The 16688-nt window shown below is 45.5% G+C and overlaps 1 protein-coding gene across 7 annotated transcripts in view; it reads right to left on the minus strand.

The window, feature by feature from the left end:
- The window catches only part of Frmd4a (FERM domain containing 4A), a 579710-nt gene that overhangs the window by 283370 nt on the left and 279652 nt on the right, over nt 1-16688 (minus strand). Inside the window, exon 1 of one of the 7 annotated variants that reach the window (XM_036187604.1) lies at nt 7527-7616. The exons of the other annotated variants lie outside the window; for them this stretch is intronic. Coding sequence (XP_036043497.1) covers nt 7527-7616 — 90 coding nt within the window. Of the gene's footprint in view, nt 1-7526; nt 7617-16688 lie in introns of those variants that run through there. 7 annotated transcript variants of the gene reach the window in all.

Raw genomic sequence — 16688 nt, forward strand, 5'->3', positions numbered from 1 at the left:
ACACACACTCTGAGACAGTGTTCTCAATGTTAGCTGCTCAATGGAGTCACTTGGGAGATTTAAATCCTGATGCCTGGATCTCATTCACTGAAATACACTCTGGTCTGAGCACAATGTAGGCACAGGGAGCCTACATGACTTCTTAGATCTTTCCAATGTAAAGTTGATGAGCTAGAGATGGATGCATTCCTGAGGCTTCCTCAAGCCTCCCTGCCAGCCTAGCCTACTTGATAAGTTCCTGGCCAGTAAGATACCCTGCCTCAAAAACAAGAGAGATTGTTCAGGGGTTAAGTGTGTACTGTCCTTGCCGAGGACTGGAGTTCAGTTCCTAGCATCCACATAGAGCAGTTCACAACTCATGTACCTCCAGAATTAAGGATCCAATGCCCTCTTCTGGCCTCCCCAGACACCCCCATATATAAGGACTGACACACACACACACACACACACACACACACACACACACACACACACACAACTTTCATTTTCCATTTAAACCTAATCACTAACAACAAGGGGAAAATGACCTTTCATGCCTTCTGTGAAGCAGAGAATTGGAGTCCCTGAGAGTTCACAATCTTTTTCTCCAGAGAGGCATATATTTATGAAAAGAACAAAAGTGTTCTTGGATGAGGGGGCTGGATAATAATATATGTGAATATGCTGATCTGTCTGAACAGTTCTTGGCTGTCTGCTTTCAATGGAAATAAATATCCACTAAGAGCTGTCTGCTGTATGTGTTTGGGTAGTGTCTCACACTTCCCTGCATGAACACATTCAAAATGTAAGCACCACATACACGAGTACAGAGATGCTGTTGTATTCTGGGTCCCTAAGTTATGCAGCTTAGCAGCTGGGATAATGTAATGGTTTGCAAAATAATAGACTGGCAATATGTCAACCTGGAATAACACATCGAATAATGAATGTTGTGGGTGCCACGAGGTTTAATTTATGCTGTGTTAAAAATACCACTCCAGAAATATCACACCATCTCAGTGTTTCCAAGAAGAAGAAAAAAAGACCTTTTTCACCTAAACTATTCAAATAATTGTAGGAAAAGAGAAAGCTTTCTTGCTTCATCCCCTCCCTCCAATAAAACCATCAAATTTATACTACTTTGTGGAGGACATTTAGTTTGAGTCAGGCTAGTTGCTCCCACCTTGTTTCACTTAGAGGTATCTGGTGTGCTCTTAGAGTCCAGAATAAACAAGAAAGAACATTTCATTTCCTCAGTTTGTGTTAACACGTGAGAGTGAACACTTTTTCCACCAGCAACAATGAGACTTCCAGGAAGTCAGGTTGGGAACTGAGGCTGTTCCTATTTATGTCTTACTTCTAAGACATAAGAATGAGGGACGTTAATGATAGAACTCCCAGATTTCATTCATTCTCATATCCACAGAATAGTTTATTACATTCTATTATATCCTATCTATTTATTTAATCCCTAGCACTAAGATTGCAAATGTGCACCATACATTCCAGCTCTTTTAAATAACAAAACAAAACAAAAACAGGGGTTCTGAGGATTGAACTCAGGTTCTTGTGCTTGCAAGATAAGCACTTTGCCAACTGAGCTATCTCCCTTGCCCGAATTTTATGTCTCACAGCAAGCAGACTGTGTTAGATTAGGCCAATGACTCCCTATTTTAGAAAGAAGAGGATGGCCTCTTGGATCTGTGTTGGGCATGGCTGACTGACTTGACTGATTTCATCTGGAGTCTTCATACTGATGTAAAAAATGAATGGACAGTCTGAGATCAAATATTTCTACTATTCTTACTATTCAAGAATCAGGTGACTTGTTCTCAAGGAGCTTGTTATCCATGGAAATGACAGCTTCAATGCAGGCGACCTGCAGGAAGTGTGCTTTTGTAGACTTTGGTTGAAGGTGGGGCATCTAGAAAAGCTTCCAATAAGATATGAGCTTCACGCAAAAGGATGGGAATGGGAAGTTAAGGGGTGGGAGGAGGAGGCAGCAGGTTTCAGGTTAATGAAAGAATGTTCAAAGGCCTTGATGCAACAGAGAGAATGGTACTCTGAAGGTAGTAGGATATGTTCATGTGTGGTTGGAGTACAGTCCATGAGTAATGCAGGAATAAGTGAGGCAGAAGCATTAGCAGGGTCCTGATTATAATCTGGCATTGGTACTTGTCCTGAGGCACAGCACCACTGAAATGCTTTATGTACACAGTGACATAATTGTCCCTAATCTAACTGAAAAGACTACAGAAGAAGGTACAAGACTAGCAACCATAAGAAGACAGTGTGCAGGCACAAGATGACAGTGGTCTTAATCTGGCAGCTGGGAGTCACTGCAAGATGACAGAGAGATCTCAAATCCAGAAATGACAGCACACACAGTGGCTGTTCGAGGGAGACAAAGGAAATGGGAAGACCAGGAAGACACCTGGGTTCTAGTTTGGGTACATGCCCCATACCAACATTTCTGTCTATTACAGACCTACATAAGATCCCATAAGATTATGAGGGATCTTGCTGGGTCGTGGTGACACACACCTTTAATCCCAGCACACAAGAGGCAGAGGCAGGCAGATCTCTGAGTTTGAGGCCAGCCTGGTCTACAAACTGAGTTCCAGAACAGCAAAGCTACACAGAGAACCATGTATTGAAAAAAAAAAAAGGTTATGAGGAAGCTGACCATTTTTCTAAAGCTAGTGACACTGTGGCCATCATAATGTCACAGTACATTGAGTTGTCCTATTCACTTGACCCTCCTGCAAACAACTCTAGCTCACTGCCAATCATATCAAAGTCTAGCATTGACAATTACACAGTACATGACACTCAAAAATGATCATGAATGACTACACTACTGGCTTATACTACCCTTTATCTATATCTTAGACTGTAATCATTCTAGTTATGAAAATACCATAACTGGTTAGAAAAGGATGTCTTGTGATATGCCAACAGCAGCCTCCTCTGTCTCATGTTTATCTCTTTCCCCCATTTCATTATACTTTATTGTGTTTGATTTAATATTACATTATTAAGAGTATTAGGATTAGGATTTTAGGAGTAAGAAACTGTAATGTACAGGCTTGTATGCACCACATGGTTTAGGCATTTAGTAGACTATCTTATCTATGTTTGTGTGAGTACACTCTATGATGTTGGCACAACAATGAAAGGACCTGGCTATACATTTCTAAGAATGTGTGGCATCCATGTTCACTGATGGTTGATCATACTTAGTTAGCTCCTGCTGGGGTAGGGAGCAGGCTTGTGGTTGTGAGTGGGTGCTGAAATCCACTTTGGACACATTAGATTCAAGGTGTGAAGACTGTCAAGAGAACAGCGATATCCAGTGCACTCTGGGTCAGAGGGTAAGCCACTAGGGGACCAAGCATTGTGTCCCTCACAGCTGGGAATTCAGAGCATGAACTCTGACAGGCTACAGCTTGAGAAATCCTTGAAGGAAGAGTTCAGAGGTATCAAAGATCAAACCTCTGGGTGGGAAGACAGACACGTTGCTCAGATTCTATCACAAAAGTAGAACTGAGGTGGCAATAGCCACCTTACGGGACCTACCTCCACCTCAATTTCAAATCGCAAACTCAAACCTCCTGAACTGGACCACATAAAAGATTTTCTTACTGCACTTTCCCTCAGCCACTGCAATCAAACACTTGCTTTAGAAGGAAGAGAGCGTGAGGGTGCTCATGGTCAAGTAGGTTGAGCGACTTGGCACCTGTGTGCATGGAACCTGGAACACCTTGTTTTCTATGAATGATACATGAAGTTGGGAGTTCAAGGGAAGTTATCACTAGAAAACAAAACAAAACAAAACAAAAAACCCTTGTTTTGGCTTTCTCAGGATCTCTCTTGGTGAGGGGAAATTAACTGTTAGATACCATCGGTTACTGACAATACAAGCTAAGGGGGTAGGGAGGACATGGTTCAGTTGGTAAAGCAGGTACCACCTGAGTCTAAGGACCCGAGTTTAGACCCCAGCATCTGAGTAAGAGCTGGATGTTGTAGTATAAGTCTACAAGCCTAGCACTGGGGTGGACTGGGGAGAGAGCTGCAGAGGCAGGAGGATCCCTGAGGCTTGATGGCTGTCCATCTAGATGAATTACTGGGCATCAGCAAGAGAGCAGGTCAAAAAATAAGGTTGAGAGTGAGTGAGGAAGATACTCAGCGTCAATTGGGACAGCTCCCAAATCCTGCTCTGTCCATCCCCTCTTGCTGCTTTCTATTACCCCCAAACTGTCTGCCTTTCTTATTTGTGTCTTAATCTTAGCATGTCGTTTATTGACTTACCACTGTTTTATTTTAGTCTTGCGTGCCCAGTCTCACTCAGTCTGCCAAACACATGACCTTATGTTTCTTCTACTTCTTCCCCATTCTGTTGAGCTCACAGTGTTCTGTGAAAAAGTAGGAGCAAAGGGCCTGAGGCAGTAAAGCACTTGCTATGCAAGCACAAGGGTCCAAGTTTGATCCCCAGAATCCATGTTAAAAAAAAAAAAGCCAAGCCTGGTGGCATATGTTCATAACCCAGTGCCAGAGATGGGGCACAGGTAGATTCCTGAGGCCAGTCTAATGGACAAACTCCAACCAGCAAGGGGAGAGACGATCTCAAACAAAACAAAATGAAATTAAAAAAAGCAAGGAGACTGATCATGAGAAATGACATGTGAAGTAGGTCTCTGACTTCCATGTGCAATGCACACACAGAGAGAGACATGTACAAAGACGTGTACTCTCATTGCTTTGAAATCATGCAATGTTCCTGGTCCTCATGTCTCAGGTCTAAGCATGTCTTCTATGTGAGGTCATGGTGATAAGTTGATGATAATTCTATTCAGAGCCAGGCTGTCATGGCACATGGCCACCAGAGAGCAAAGGCTGCAAGGCATTCTATAATGGCAAGGACAGACAATACTAAGTTCCAGGACTCAGTCCTGTTATGGACTGATGTGAAGGGACAATGGTGCCTACTGTACCTAGTTTCTCTATTTACACAGCATGAGGGGAAGAGGCCCCATGTTCCATGTTTCATTAGCAGCTCAGGATGGTAAGGAGAGGAAATGTATCTGGAGGGCCTGGAGTAAAGGCCTTCTGTTAATTTGAAGCCTTTGAGTTTTACCAGACAATAACAGTCGCCCAAATGTCTGGCACCTTCTCCACTGTCTCAAGGGCTAGGTACTGGAGTCCCAGGGCAAGAGGGTCAGCTTTCATGGTCTGGAGCTGTTTATCACCTAACTGCCCTCATCTTATATAAATATATGGCTTCCATTTTGAGAAGTGTCATGGAAGCACCGCAGTGTTAAATGCCCAATTGGACCTGACAAGCTACCATATATTCCAATTAGCTTCTATCCCATTGTCTGGGTTGGGAAGGCCGCAGATCTATCTGTAACGGTCAAGCTCCAGGGAAGTAAGTGCAGGCTGCTTTGAAGGGTCCAGAGCTCTTGGACCCACCTCTAAGTCCATAAACCTTGGCATATGCTTAAGGGAAGAAATAAGCTTTGTATAATTCAAATGTAATGCCTTACTTGTAAATACACATGCCAACAGATATGCAATAGGTCATATCTGAATTCCTGTATTGTTGATTTGTCTTAAAATGGTGAACAATGAAAGAAAAAAAAAAACAAGTTGTAAGTGCACACCTCTGCATTTTTGCAGATCTATATTTAAATATTAAGTACTCATCTAGAGATTTGAATGATACAAAGAGAGGTTACAAAGTAACTAGATTTAAAAAAATAATAATTTGTTTAATTTTATTTTACGTGCATTGGTGTGAGGGTGTCAGATCCCCTGGAACTTGAGTGACAGACAGTTGTGAGCTGTCCTGTGGTTCTGGGGATTGAACCAGGTCCTCTGAAAGAGCAGCAAGTGTTCTTTATTACTGAGCCCTCTCTCTAGCCCTGTAACTAGATTTGTTTGTTTGTTTCTTTAAGAAGCAGCACAATACTCTCCTCTATGCCCTGCCCTTGCCCAGCCCTGAGAAACATGATTTATATTTGAGTCATTATAAACAAATATCTCAATAATAAAGCATATTACACAGGTTTGGCTATCACAGAGGCAAGGGTTTTCATCAGAACTGAAGATCACATTCCACATGCCCCGGGGCTGGGATGTCTGGCTTCACTTGAGATCCTAGCACTTGGGAGGCTGCCACAGGAGGATTGCCATGAGTTGGAAGGAAGTGTGGACAACACAGTGAGTTCTATAGAGTGAGACAGTGTTGTAAAACAAAGAAACAGACAAACAAAGGAGATGATGGATAAATTTGTGTATTCTTTTGTTCTCATGCTCCAAAGCTATAAAAGGGAGCACATAGTAGAAGCATACTATACATTAATTGCTGTAACTGATACTGAGCACAGAAACATGCTTCAAACTAAAGACCTACACGCAACCAGAATGGGTAATGCCCTTTAACAAATTCAAATAGAAAAAATTATAACTTATCAGAGCCAGAAATTCAATTCTGCCTGGATATTCTAGACAGTCCCCCATATGCTGAACCTTTAATTAGGTTTTCTTTAAATTAAAAAATACCCTTAACTACCAAGTAGTCCAGCAAGAAAGCCATTTGAATTAAGGTCTGTTCCCTTTCATGAGCTGGGTCAGTTAACTTATCTACCTTTTACTTTTGGAGTTGGTTTTGGCCTGCACTCAATCTAACACATGGATGTAGACATCCAGTTCATGGAAGGACTTGTCAGGATTCCAATAGGGGTCTGGGGGCTACTAAGGCACACCGAATAACCCTGCCCCATGGTGGTATAGGCACCAATCACCACATGTTGAACCAACCTCCTCCAGACAAGCAGCCTATTTTACATTCATGACAGCCACCCTCAAAATTGTATTTTTTATTATAGAGAAAGACAAACCCTTATTATTATCTTATAGGCTCCTCTCTGCCAGGGGCTACCATGAAGGACACAGGCTTTCAGGAAATTAACGATCACTTCAGCCAAAATCAGTAGGACTAAGAACAAACAGACACCAAAGGACAGCAATATGTTTGAAAGGGCGACAATAAAACAGATAAGGATGAGAAGGGGCTTTTCACCAACTGGCTTCATAACTGACATCAGCGAGGCTCCAAAGCCCCTTACCACCACCTTCACCCCCCTTTTCACCCCGCAGAGGAAATCTGCCGCTCTGAGAGTGTGTTTCAGTGAGCACTGGAGCAGTCAGGCTCCCACCCCTGACACCCTTCTCTACAAGCTCCAGGGGGACAGCGCTACCCTCATATTTCATCTCCCCGTGACATCTGCAACTGACAGACATTTCCATCTCAGAAGTCTCATACTTATCTGTTCAGGAGAGAGAGAGAGAGAGAGAGAGAGAGAGAGAGAGAGAGAGAGAGAGAAAAGAATGAATCACAGCTCTGCAGCCCTGGGAAACTCGAATTGCTCAGGAAAACATCAGTAGCAGCAGTAAATTCCAAGCACAATGAAATCAGCAGCTCCATGTCTGTAGCAACTGCTCAATGAAAACAAACAGCCAGACGCCACGGCCACGTTGCTTACCCTCTCCACGCTGCGCCTTCTCAGAGATCCATAAGGTATTTTCAGAAGTCTCTGAGGTCTGTTTGGAGTCACTGCAGTCTGAACTACCATGGTGTGGGGCTGGGAGTGAGCAAGTGTGTGTGTGTGTGTGTGTGTGTGTGTGTGTGTGTGTTGCTAGCAAAGAGGGAGATGAGCTAGGTTCCTTCAGAGCTAAGCTGTGGTCTTCAGGAGGGTTCCCAAATATCGAAAAGCTGAAAGAGTTTTCCTTTCGACCCTGTGAGTCAAGATGTGGTTGGTCAGGAGGTGGGGGGTGGGGAGAAAGGAAAACAGCCCAAGTTCTCCAACTTCAGCTGCGTGTGGTGTGGAGCGGCACCTTCAGCTTCCTTCTGGCTGTCCCGCAGCGCTGGCTCAGCGAGACCTGCTGTCCCAGGAGTGGGTAAGCAGTGCTTGTAGAGAGAGTGATCCAGAAATGTCAACTTTGCTTCTCAGGGCTGCAGATGGCAACCAGGTCAGTTGTCTCATCAAGGCTGTATCAGACGCGTTATTCACTCCACCACGTGACGCCCAAGCCCCCTCGGCTGTACAGTAGGTCACATGCTTACCTTAAAAGGACTAAGAGGAATCTCCCCCACATCTGGAGCAGAGATTAATTCAAAATACTGCATTCTGACTTCATTCTCTTCCTAACATTAAAAAAATATTTGAAGACTAGCAACGATACATAGGGGAGTTGGGGGCCTCTTTGGATTCATAAATTACCTCTATGAAATTGAACATAAGACATGAATATGTTTTTCCCACCACTGCTTCCAACAGAAAATGGACGCATCAAATTAATTATGTGAATACAGGACACGGGAAAAAGAGGTGGGGGAGGGGTGGAAGGAAAACTATCTTTGCCATCTTTGCATCCATGTTTCAGATGAATCAGACCAAAACCAAAGGAGTTGCATGTGCCACCGCCTTGCACAAGTGTGCTTAGAACAGTTTTTTGTCTAAAACGTTTACATTATTTATTTGTTTTGTGTGCCAGTGTGCATGGGGGTGTTGGTTTGAAGAGTGCCACAGAAGTGGTGTGGAGGTCAGAGGACAACATTCAGGAATCAGTTTTCTCCTTCCACCTTTTGGTCCCAAGGATCAAACTTCAGGCTTAGTGCCGAGAGCCTTTACCCCCCAAGACATCTCACTGACCCTAGGACACTAGTTTTATGTCTGCGGCCATTACAACTAAGTCCTGTGAGATTTTACACAGTGTTGAAATGACTCAAGCCCTGCTTCATCCACATCTGCCAATTCTTTTCTAATCAAGGTGTAATTCCAACAGAAGGTCCAAGTGGGCTAGAGTTTTAACTTTCTGTGGCATTTTGTAATGGCTACATCGCTAGCTTACCCCCTCCCCACCTCACCCCCTCATCACTTAACCCCCAGCAATCAACTCACTTCCTCAGCAGAGAAAAACTACAAGTAACAGCTTTCTGGGATTTAAGGAATTCTGTTTGCCTCTCTTGAACACAATTCTACACACACACATCTTCTGCCCTGGTTTTTATGAAAATAATGGTTGCTCCCTCTGTGGGGAATCTCAGGCTTAGCCTAATGTTACTCACATGCTGGGAACCAGCTTTTCTCTATTCTCCACAAACCAGAGCTCAGTTTATTGAGAGTGAGGAAAAAGAAAGTTCTGTTTATTCAGACAAACCTAATAGGAAATGGGGGTGGGGTGTGAGGGGAAGGAGGGTTTTATGCTACTAGAGAATGAATTGGAGCAGAGAGGCTCGGAGGAGTGGGACACTGGGATGCTGGGGAGCTGGGCTGGAACCGTGGGTAGGGTCCTCCCACGCAGACACACACTAAGAGGCAGTTAAAGAAAGCAATGAGCCCACGTGGGATAGTCCGAATGGACAACAATCGTTCTTTGTTCATAATTGGTTCCATGTGTGCAGTTGGAGTGAGCGAGAGGGTGAGCGAGAGGGTGAGCGAGCAGAGAGAGTGGGGAGAGCAGGAGTCCCGTGGATATCTTTGGACAGGGGTTTTAGGTTACATGTCACTGGTCCTCCTCCTCCTCCTCTCTTCCTGCCTACGCTGCCCAGATGCAAAGTAGACAGGAGCAGAGAATAAATCTGCACTGACAGTTAGTCACCCAAATCTGGAGGGTCTCTTGCTTTTCAAAAATGGCCCTTGAAGGCATCAGGGGTTTGAACAAAGGATGGATGCATTTTCCAAACATTCATGTGTCCCAGAGCTACGGGATTGTGTCCTTCCAGCTTGTTCTGAGAGGACATAGTGGATAGCTGCCTCTCCTGTGACCCCGGCCCCAACAAAGCCCCTGAGAGCTGAATTTATTTATATTTCAGTAAATGCAACTTCCTGTTTCCCAGGGGTATTAATGGAGGTTTCAGTGAAGAACTCAAGGCTTTGGCGGTATAGTTCAGACTGTAAGGGACACTTGGATGAACTAAGTGCAAATAAATCAGGAGCACATGTGTTCAATTATGGTTAAATACGTATAGAAGAGAATGTTAATGGAAATCAAAATAACTCGGGGCCAGACTCCCCACTCATTGCAGCCCGGCACATTCCACCCCTTCCCCAATGTGGCTGGGGCACGGTCATGCTTTCTATAATAGAAGAGTCTCCTCCCACTAATGGAGCCCTCCCCAGTCCCTGTGGAGTAAATGTCCACCTCCTCCTTATGATCTCAAGGCTGAGGAGTCAGCTTGCCCAGAAATATCTGAGAGTCTATTCATAGAATGTGAGCCCTGTACATTTCAAGTCCCTTGCTAAATTTCTACAGCATTTATATTTACTATTTATTTTCATTATTAGAATACAAGTATGTTTCCCAGGAGGAGACAGGTGCTCATACTGTTCCTGATGTGACCACTTTAGGGGAAGAGAAGGGATGGATGCTCACTGAGTCACCAGACATTGGGCTGGGAGGTTTGTTTCCAAAGGGAAAGGCCATCTCAATAAATGAGACAACTTCTGTTGTCACTTCAGGTAAAGGAACTGAGACATGCATATGGTTTGAATAAGATGACCAGAGAACACTGATGGACAAGGTAAGAACTCAGATGTACGCCAAAGTAGCTTTGTGTGAGTGCAGGGTCTAACCTGACCTAGTCTGCGGTCAACCGTCATAGGATGCGCTGTCAGCTGGTAGCAGTTTCTCAATCTAGGAAGGAAATCCTCCTAATGGACTTACTGGGGAGCTGGAGATGCATGCTTAGAGGATCTTAGAGGATCGGGGAGCTGGGCAGTTTCAAAGATCTGCTGCCGCCGTCATGTCCCCCAGGCTTGACTGCAGGTCAGAAACAACCCAAAAGAGCTAAGGAAGGGGCAGTGGGGCCCTGCCTCAGGGGCTGAAAGAGGAGCAGAGCAAGAAGAGCTCAGAAATGGGGTCACCTACAGTAGGCCTGGAGCTCACAGATGCCAAGGTGGGCAGGTTACTTGGGCACTGATGGAGCCAGGGGGGAGGAGGAGTGACAGCCTCCAGTTTTTCACTGTCCTCTGCCAGCCAAGTGACAGGGAGACCGTAAGCCGTCACACAGCAGGAGGGACAAGGACAGAGAGAGAGAGGAGAGAGGCTCTGTGAATCAATGGGTCCAGGCAGGCCCAGTGCTGACAATGGACCAGAGAACTGACATTGAGAAGTCAGGACTAGCTGAATGGGGATGAACAGGATGAAGAGAAAGGCTTTGGAACAAAGGTATCTTGGAGAGTGCATGTCTTCACTAGGGCACAGCAAACCCAGGCCCGGTGTATCAAGGCAACCATCTAGAGGGCCCCTGGCAAGCTAGGAAGATGCCATGGGCTAGGTGTCAGTGAGTGGTGTGGGTCTGGAGTGCTGGGGAAGCCATCCTCAGCTGGTCAGTTCCCCCACACTGCTGCGCTTGGTGGCTCAAGGAGGGAGAAGGCTTCAGCTGAAGGAGGGTTTGTTTGTTTACTTGAAACATTTCCTCCGCAGTCCTGAGGACATCATTTACATGAAAGTCTGGGCTGAAGCTGCTGGGGAATGAAGCGAACTGCGTCGTAGGAAAATCAGTGTTCTCCATGCACCAAAGCAGGCGCATCAAATCAAAGCCATGTCCTGGGTCACTGACAGCTGGGGGTAAAAGAGGAAATGGGGGCAATGCTTGTGGGACAGAGAGCAGTTATGACACCAGAGATGATGCAGAGAGACAGGAGGAAGAGAAGAGCCCATCCGATGTATGTGTGTGTATATATGAGTGAATCTGTGTGTGTGGTATGTATATAATGTATGAATGTATGTGTGTATTTGTGTTTATGTTTAAGTATGAATGTATGTGTGTTTGTATGTGTATGTTTAAGTAAGGACATGTCTGTGCTTGTATATGTGTGTGTATTTGTATATGTCTGTATGTTTGGGTGTGTGCTTGTCACACAGCCACAGTTGCATAAAAGAGAGCCCCAAAGCAGCAATGAGCATACTGGTACATGCTACAGGCTACAGCAGGGCGAATGAGACACTGATGGCTCCCCACAAGTCCCACACATGCACACTCTCTCTTAGAACTTTAAGTGGCTGGCCCTAGGTGAGCCGTCTCCTCTACTGTTTCAGGCCTCTGGCGCCACGCTGAGAAAGCGGGTCAGCAGGCCGAGTGGCTTCCTGTGAGAGGAAGGTGCTGGAGGGTACACTGTGGATGGAGTGCCAAATGGAAGCTCTGGAGGTTGAGGGCATGCTGAGAGGAGAAACAGGGGACCTTGCTGAGGAAAGTGCTGGAGAGGTGAGCTGAGGGGCCCTTCTGGGTGAGAATATCACAATCAGAATATGGGATCCTTCTTTCGTTTGTGTTTCTTACTATTTTATAAGAGGCAAGTTAAGGGAGAAAAACTTACTTTGGCTCATGGGTCTAGGGAATCCAGTTCTTCACAGCGGGAAAGCATGATGTCTGGTGGCTCCCCGGCAGATGACACTTAGGAAGCAGACAGGACAGGAAGCGGGGCCTGGTCATATGCTCAAGGCCTGCTTCCAGCAAGCCACCTTTTCCAGCTAGGCAACACCCTTTAAAGGTTCAGTAGCCTCCCAAGACAGCACCCCTAGCTGGGGAGTGAGTGTTCTAGAGCATGAGTCTGTGAGGGCCATTTCTCCCACAAGCCCCAACACTTCCTGCTCTTCTTCAATGAGAAAAATCCTAACCTCCAGGGATGAGGGTTGCAACAAAGCTGAGAAGAGAGACATGCCTTTTTGGACTTCCATCCCCAGCTGTGGTTACTCCTTGAGACATTTTGCACAACATTAAAAAAAGGATCTTATCGCAGTGTTTTGAGCTTTTAGGAAAAGAGGTACCACTCTTACCATCTTCTTGCTTATTGTCCTGGAGGGACCATCAAGGTTGAAAAGGGAGCAACCATGGTTGAGACTGTAACTTGGCCTCATCTTCCAGGCTACTCAAGGTAGAGGAAAGGGCAAGAGGAGGGGAGAAGCCTGGCATGGTAATGCATAGATATGATCCTAGTACAGGAGCCTGAGGCAAAAGGATCATGAGTTCCAGGTCAGCCTGAGCTGTGTCCACTGGGGCAGACAGGGAGCTGCTTTAGAAAAGTGTCTGGCTAGTGTAGCAGGAGCCGCAAAGGGACAGAATGAAGAACGTGGGAGGCACTTAGATCTTAGGTTTGCTAGGGTCTGCCTAATAGGGGGTCTTGGGGCGTCCTAGGTGCTCTGATAGGGTATGGAGGGTAAAAATAAACACACAAACACATACAACAAAACAAACAAAACCCAGGTGGAGGAGGCAGGGGCATGGGCTCAGGCTGAGACAGGCACCATAGGTGACTAATTGAAAGAAAGACATTGGTGGGATTGCCAGCTAAGGGAGACATTCTCAGCTACAGGAGCGGGGAGGAAGACCGGGTTCTTTGACAGCCAGGTACCTGTGATGACAAAGTTGGGTTTAAACACTGGTCAGTTCCTGGGAACTAATGGCAGCCAGGACAGCTCTGAGCAGGCGAAGCTACTTCCTCTAGTTGTCCTTCTGTCTGCCTCATCCTGGAAGGGCTGGAGGCTAAGGGAGATGTGCTACCGTGGGATGATGGTGAAGGGGTGCAAACATGCCCCATGTCCAAGCACAGATGCGGCCAAACTCCTCTGAGCTGGGGTGGAGAAGCTGTAGCTGTGGGGAGAAGCTGGGGTTTTAATTGTTGCCGTATGAAATGAGAAGGAGACCAGAGGAAAGATTCCCATGAGACAAACAAATTCTTAACAGGTCTAAAGAGTTCTAGAGTCTGAAAGGGGAGTCCTGGAAGAGAAGCTACAAGTTTCCTTAGAGTCCCAGGCCCCCTCACGTTCCTTCCAAACACTGCCAACTCACTTGACCCCTGCCTTGTCCTGTTAGTACACACTGCCTAGTGGCTGTATATTAAGAAAGAGTCCAGAAATGAGGTCAAAGGTAAAGCCTGATTTCCCTAAGTACGGGACCAAGACATCAAGCAGCACTTCTGTAAGCAGACTCTCATGCCGGGGACGGGGAGAAGCTAAGCTCCCCAGGTCAGTGTGAGGCACTGAGTGTCCCTTGCTTTTAACTAAGGCTTGTTGTTACACATCACACAGTTCAAAGTAGCTTCCTTTGAACAGAACATATCCCCGTGTCATTCAGAAGATGCTGCAGGAAGAATCATAGCTGTGTGTGGGGGGGGGGGGGGGGGGTGAGATGGCTCAATGGTTAAGAGCACTGGCTGTTCTTCCACAGGACCTGGGTTCAATTCTTAGCACTCGAATAGTGGCTCACAACTCTCTGTAACTTCCTGTCTCCTGTTGAAAACACCAATGTACTTAAAATAAAAATAAAGAATTAAAAAAATCGTAATTGCTTTGGGTGGGGAGATAAAAGTCCTTCCTCTTTCCCATCCCTCTTTCCCTTCACTTTCTCTCCTTTTCCTCCTTCACATTCTTTCCCTCCCCTCCTCCTCCCGTCTCTTCCCTCACTCGTGGCTGAATTCCACATTTCATGTAACATCTACCCTTCCTTGAGATAGCAGACAAGATAAAGGATCTGAGGAGGATCTGCCCAGATTGATTGCTATTGTCACTGCTGGGACAAGGTGTGGTGCTTCTGAGATGACTCTGTGCTTGTGTTGCGTGCTATGCCAAACTCTATGATATGGGCCTTGGCCCTGCCCAAACCAAGCTTATTATTCCCTTTTATTGCTTATATTTCCTCATCCAGCACCAGGTACCTTACTGAGTGTCTGATGCAATAACACAGCCCCTTTAGGTGGATTATTTTCCTGCAGGGACCATTTTAAATGTTGGTACACTTAGTTCTTCCAATGTCTTATCAAATAGGTACTAATCTTTCCCTGTGTGAAATGAATCAATGAAGCCACAGAGTAGGGGAGTCATTTTCCCATGGTCACACTGTCAGCGGCTAGCCACCTTACTCCCCATGTCACTGCTGTGTATCATGACTGGCCACATTTTCCTGTGGCCTTAGGCACCACAACAGCCTTTGTGGACCTCACTGTCCATCCTTCTGTCTCTCTGTGTGTGGTTGGCTCTAGAGTCATGCTTCATTCAAGGGTGCCCCACTGAGTCACCTGTCTTCTTAGCTCTTTGAAAACTTGGTGTTTGGTAGGTCTCAGTTCAGTGATGGAAGAGAATTAGTTCACCCATCATAAGGCTCCTGATCCTATCAACTCAGACTTGCCTCCTATCACAATGGAAATAGACCTCACCCTCTTTCAGGCCAGAGGGAAAGATGTAGTGTGTGCTATAGGGAAACCTCCAGATAATCAGGTGTCCTGGAGCTTCCTGAGATCTTTGAAGCAATGGTCAAGCTGTAGGGATTGTGGAAAACATTAAATTAAAATATTGTTGGTCTTGGCAGCATGGTTTAAGTTTTCACTCATGGGCAGGGAGCAAACAGAGGCCTTGCTGACAAGTAGCAAAGTGTGTGTGTGTGTGTGTGTGTGTGTGTGTGTGTGTGTGTGTGTGTGTGATTTGTTTGTTTATGTGAAGGTGCGCATGTGTGCACTTGTTTATGTTTATGTGAAGGTATGTACATGTGTGTATATGTGTGTGTTTTTTATGAAAGTGCACATGTGTGCATCCATATAGAGGCCAGGGAACAAGCTCATCTACCATTTCTCAGGTGCCATCCACCTTGCAATTTTTTATAGTCTCTCATTAGCCTGGAAATTGCAACTAGTTAGGCTGGCTGGCCAGTGAGCTCCAGGCAATTGTCTGTTTCCACTCTCCACCTCCATTCCGCAGTGCTTGGATTACAAGCACACATCACCATGCTTAGCTTTTGTTTACATGGGTTCTTGGGATGGAACTAGGGTCTTCATGCTTGCAAAGCAAATGCTTTACTGACTTAACTATCTTGCTAGCCCTGGCAGGAGGATTTCATTCTTCTGAATGAAACCTCTTCACACTTTGCCTCGATATGATTGGTCCCCACCAGCACCCTACTTTCGCTTGCTGGCTAGAGGCTGCTCTAGACACTCAGAGGCTGTAGCCTGAGCTGATGGCCATTCTGCATGGCAGGAATAGCTTATTGCACATGCCGTTAAGAGTGATGTCATGTCCTGGTGCTGGGGAATCAATACTATTGCCAGGATGCCTGTGTGATTAAGCAAGTAATAAGCTGACCTATGGGGCTGACTCTGCAGATGGGCTTTCCAGATCATTTTGCAAAGCCCTTTTTCATGTTCTGTCAGCTGTGGATGGATTTTGATAACTAGCATTGATCTTTCATGTTTATGAAGTGCACTTTGCACAGGGTAAACCGTGTAATTACACCTGGAATGGCAAAATAAATAATGCCCTTATCTGTGGTATTGACTTCACAGAATTAGCTGGATATATATGGAGTACTTCTAAGCAGAGCCGGTGTATGTTGATTTCTGATCTTCAATAGGCTTGGCTCTCTTGCATCAGGCATATGAGATACTTAGCTAAGTGCTGGGTGAAAAATGATCAACTTTTAAACCTGTTTGCCATTTGCATGCATCCTTTTTCCAGGCAGAGAACTTGAGCATGCAATTTTCATCTACAGAATAGATTCCATAGTGGAAATAATCCTTCCATTGCTGCAAAAGAGAGTGGTGTCTTTCCTTGATGGTGTATGAGTCCTCTCTCTTCCATGCCCAGGAAATATGTTACTACCAAGGGTAATTATTGCCCACTTACCTATAAGTCTCATATGGGAAAATCTCCCT

Source organism: Onychomys torridus, chromosome 5 (genome assembly GCF_903995425.1).
Source record: "Onychomys torridus chromosome 5, mOncTor1.1, whole genome shotgun sequence".
Lineage (NCBI taxonomy): Eukaryota > Metazoa > Chordata > Mammalia > Rodentia > Cricetidae > Onychomys > Onychomys torridus.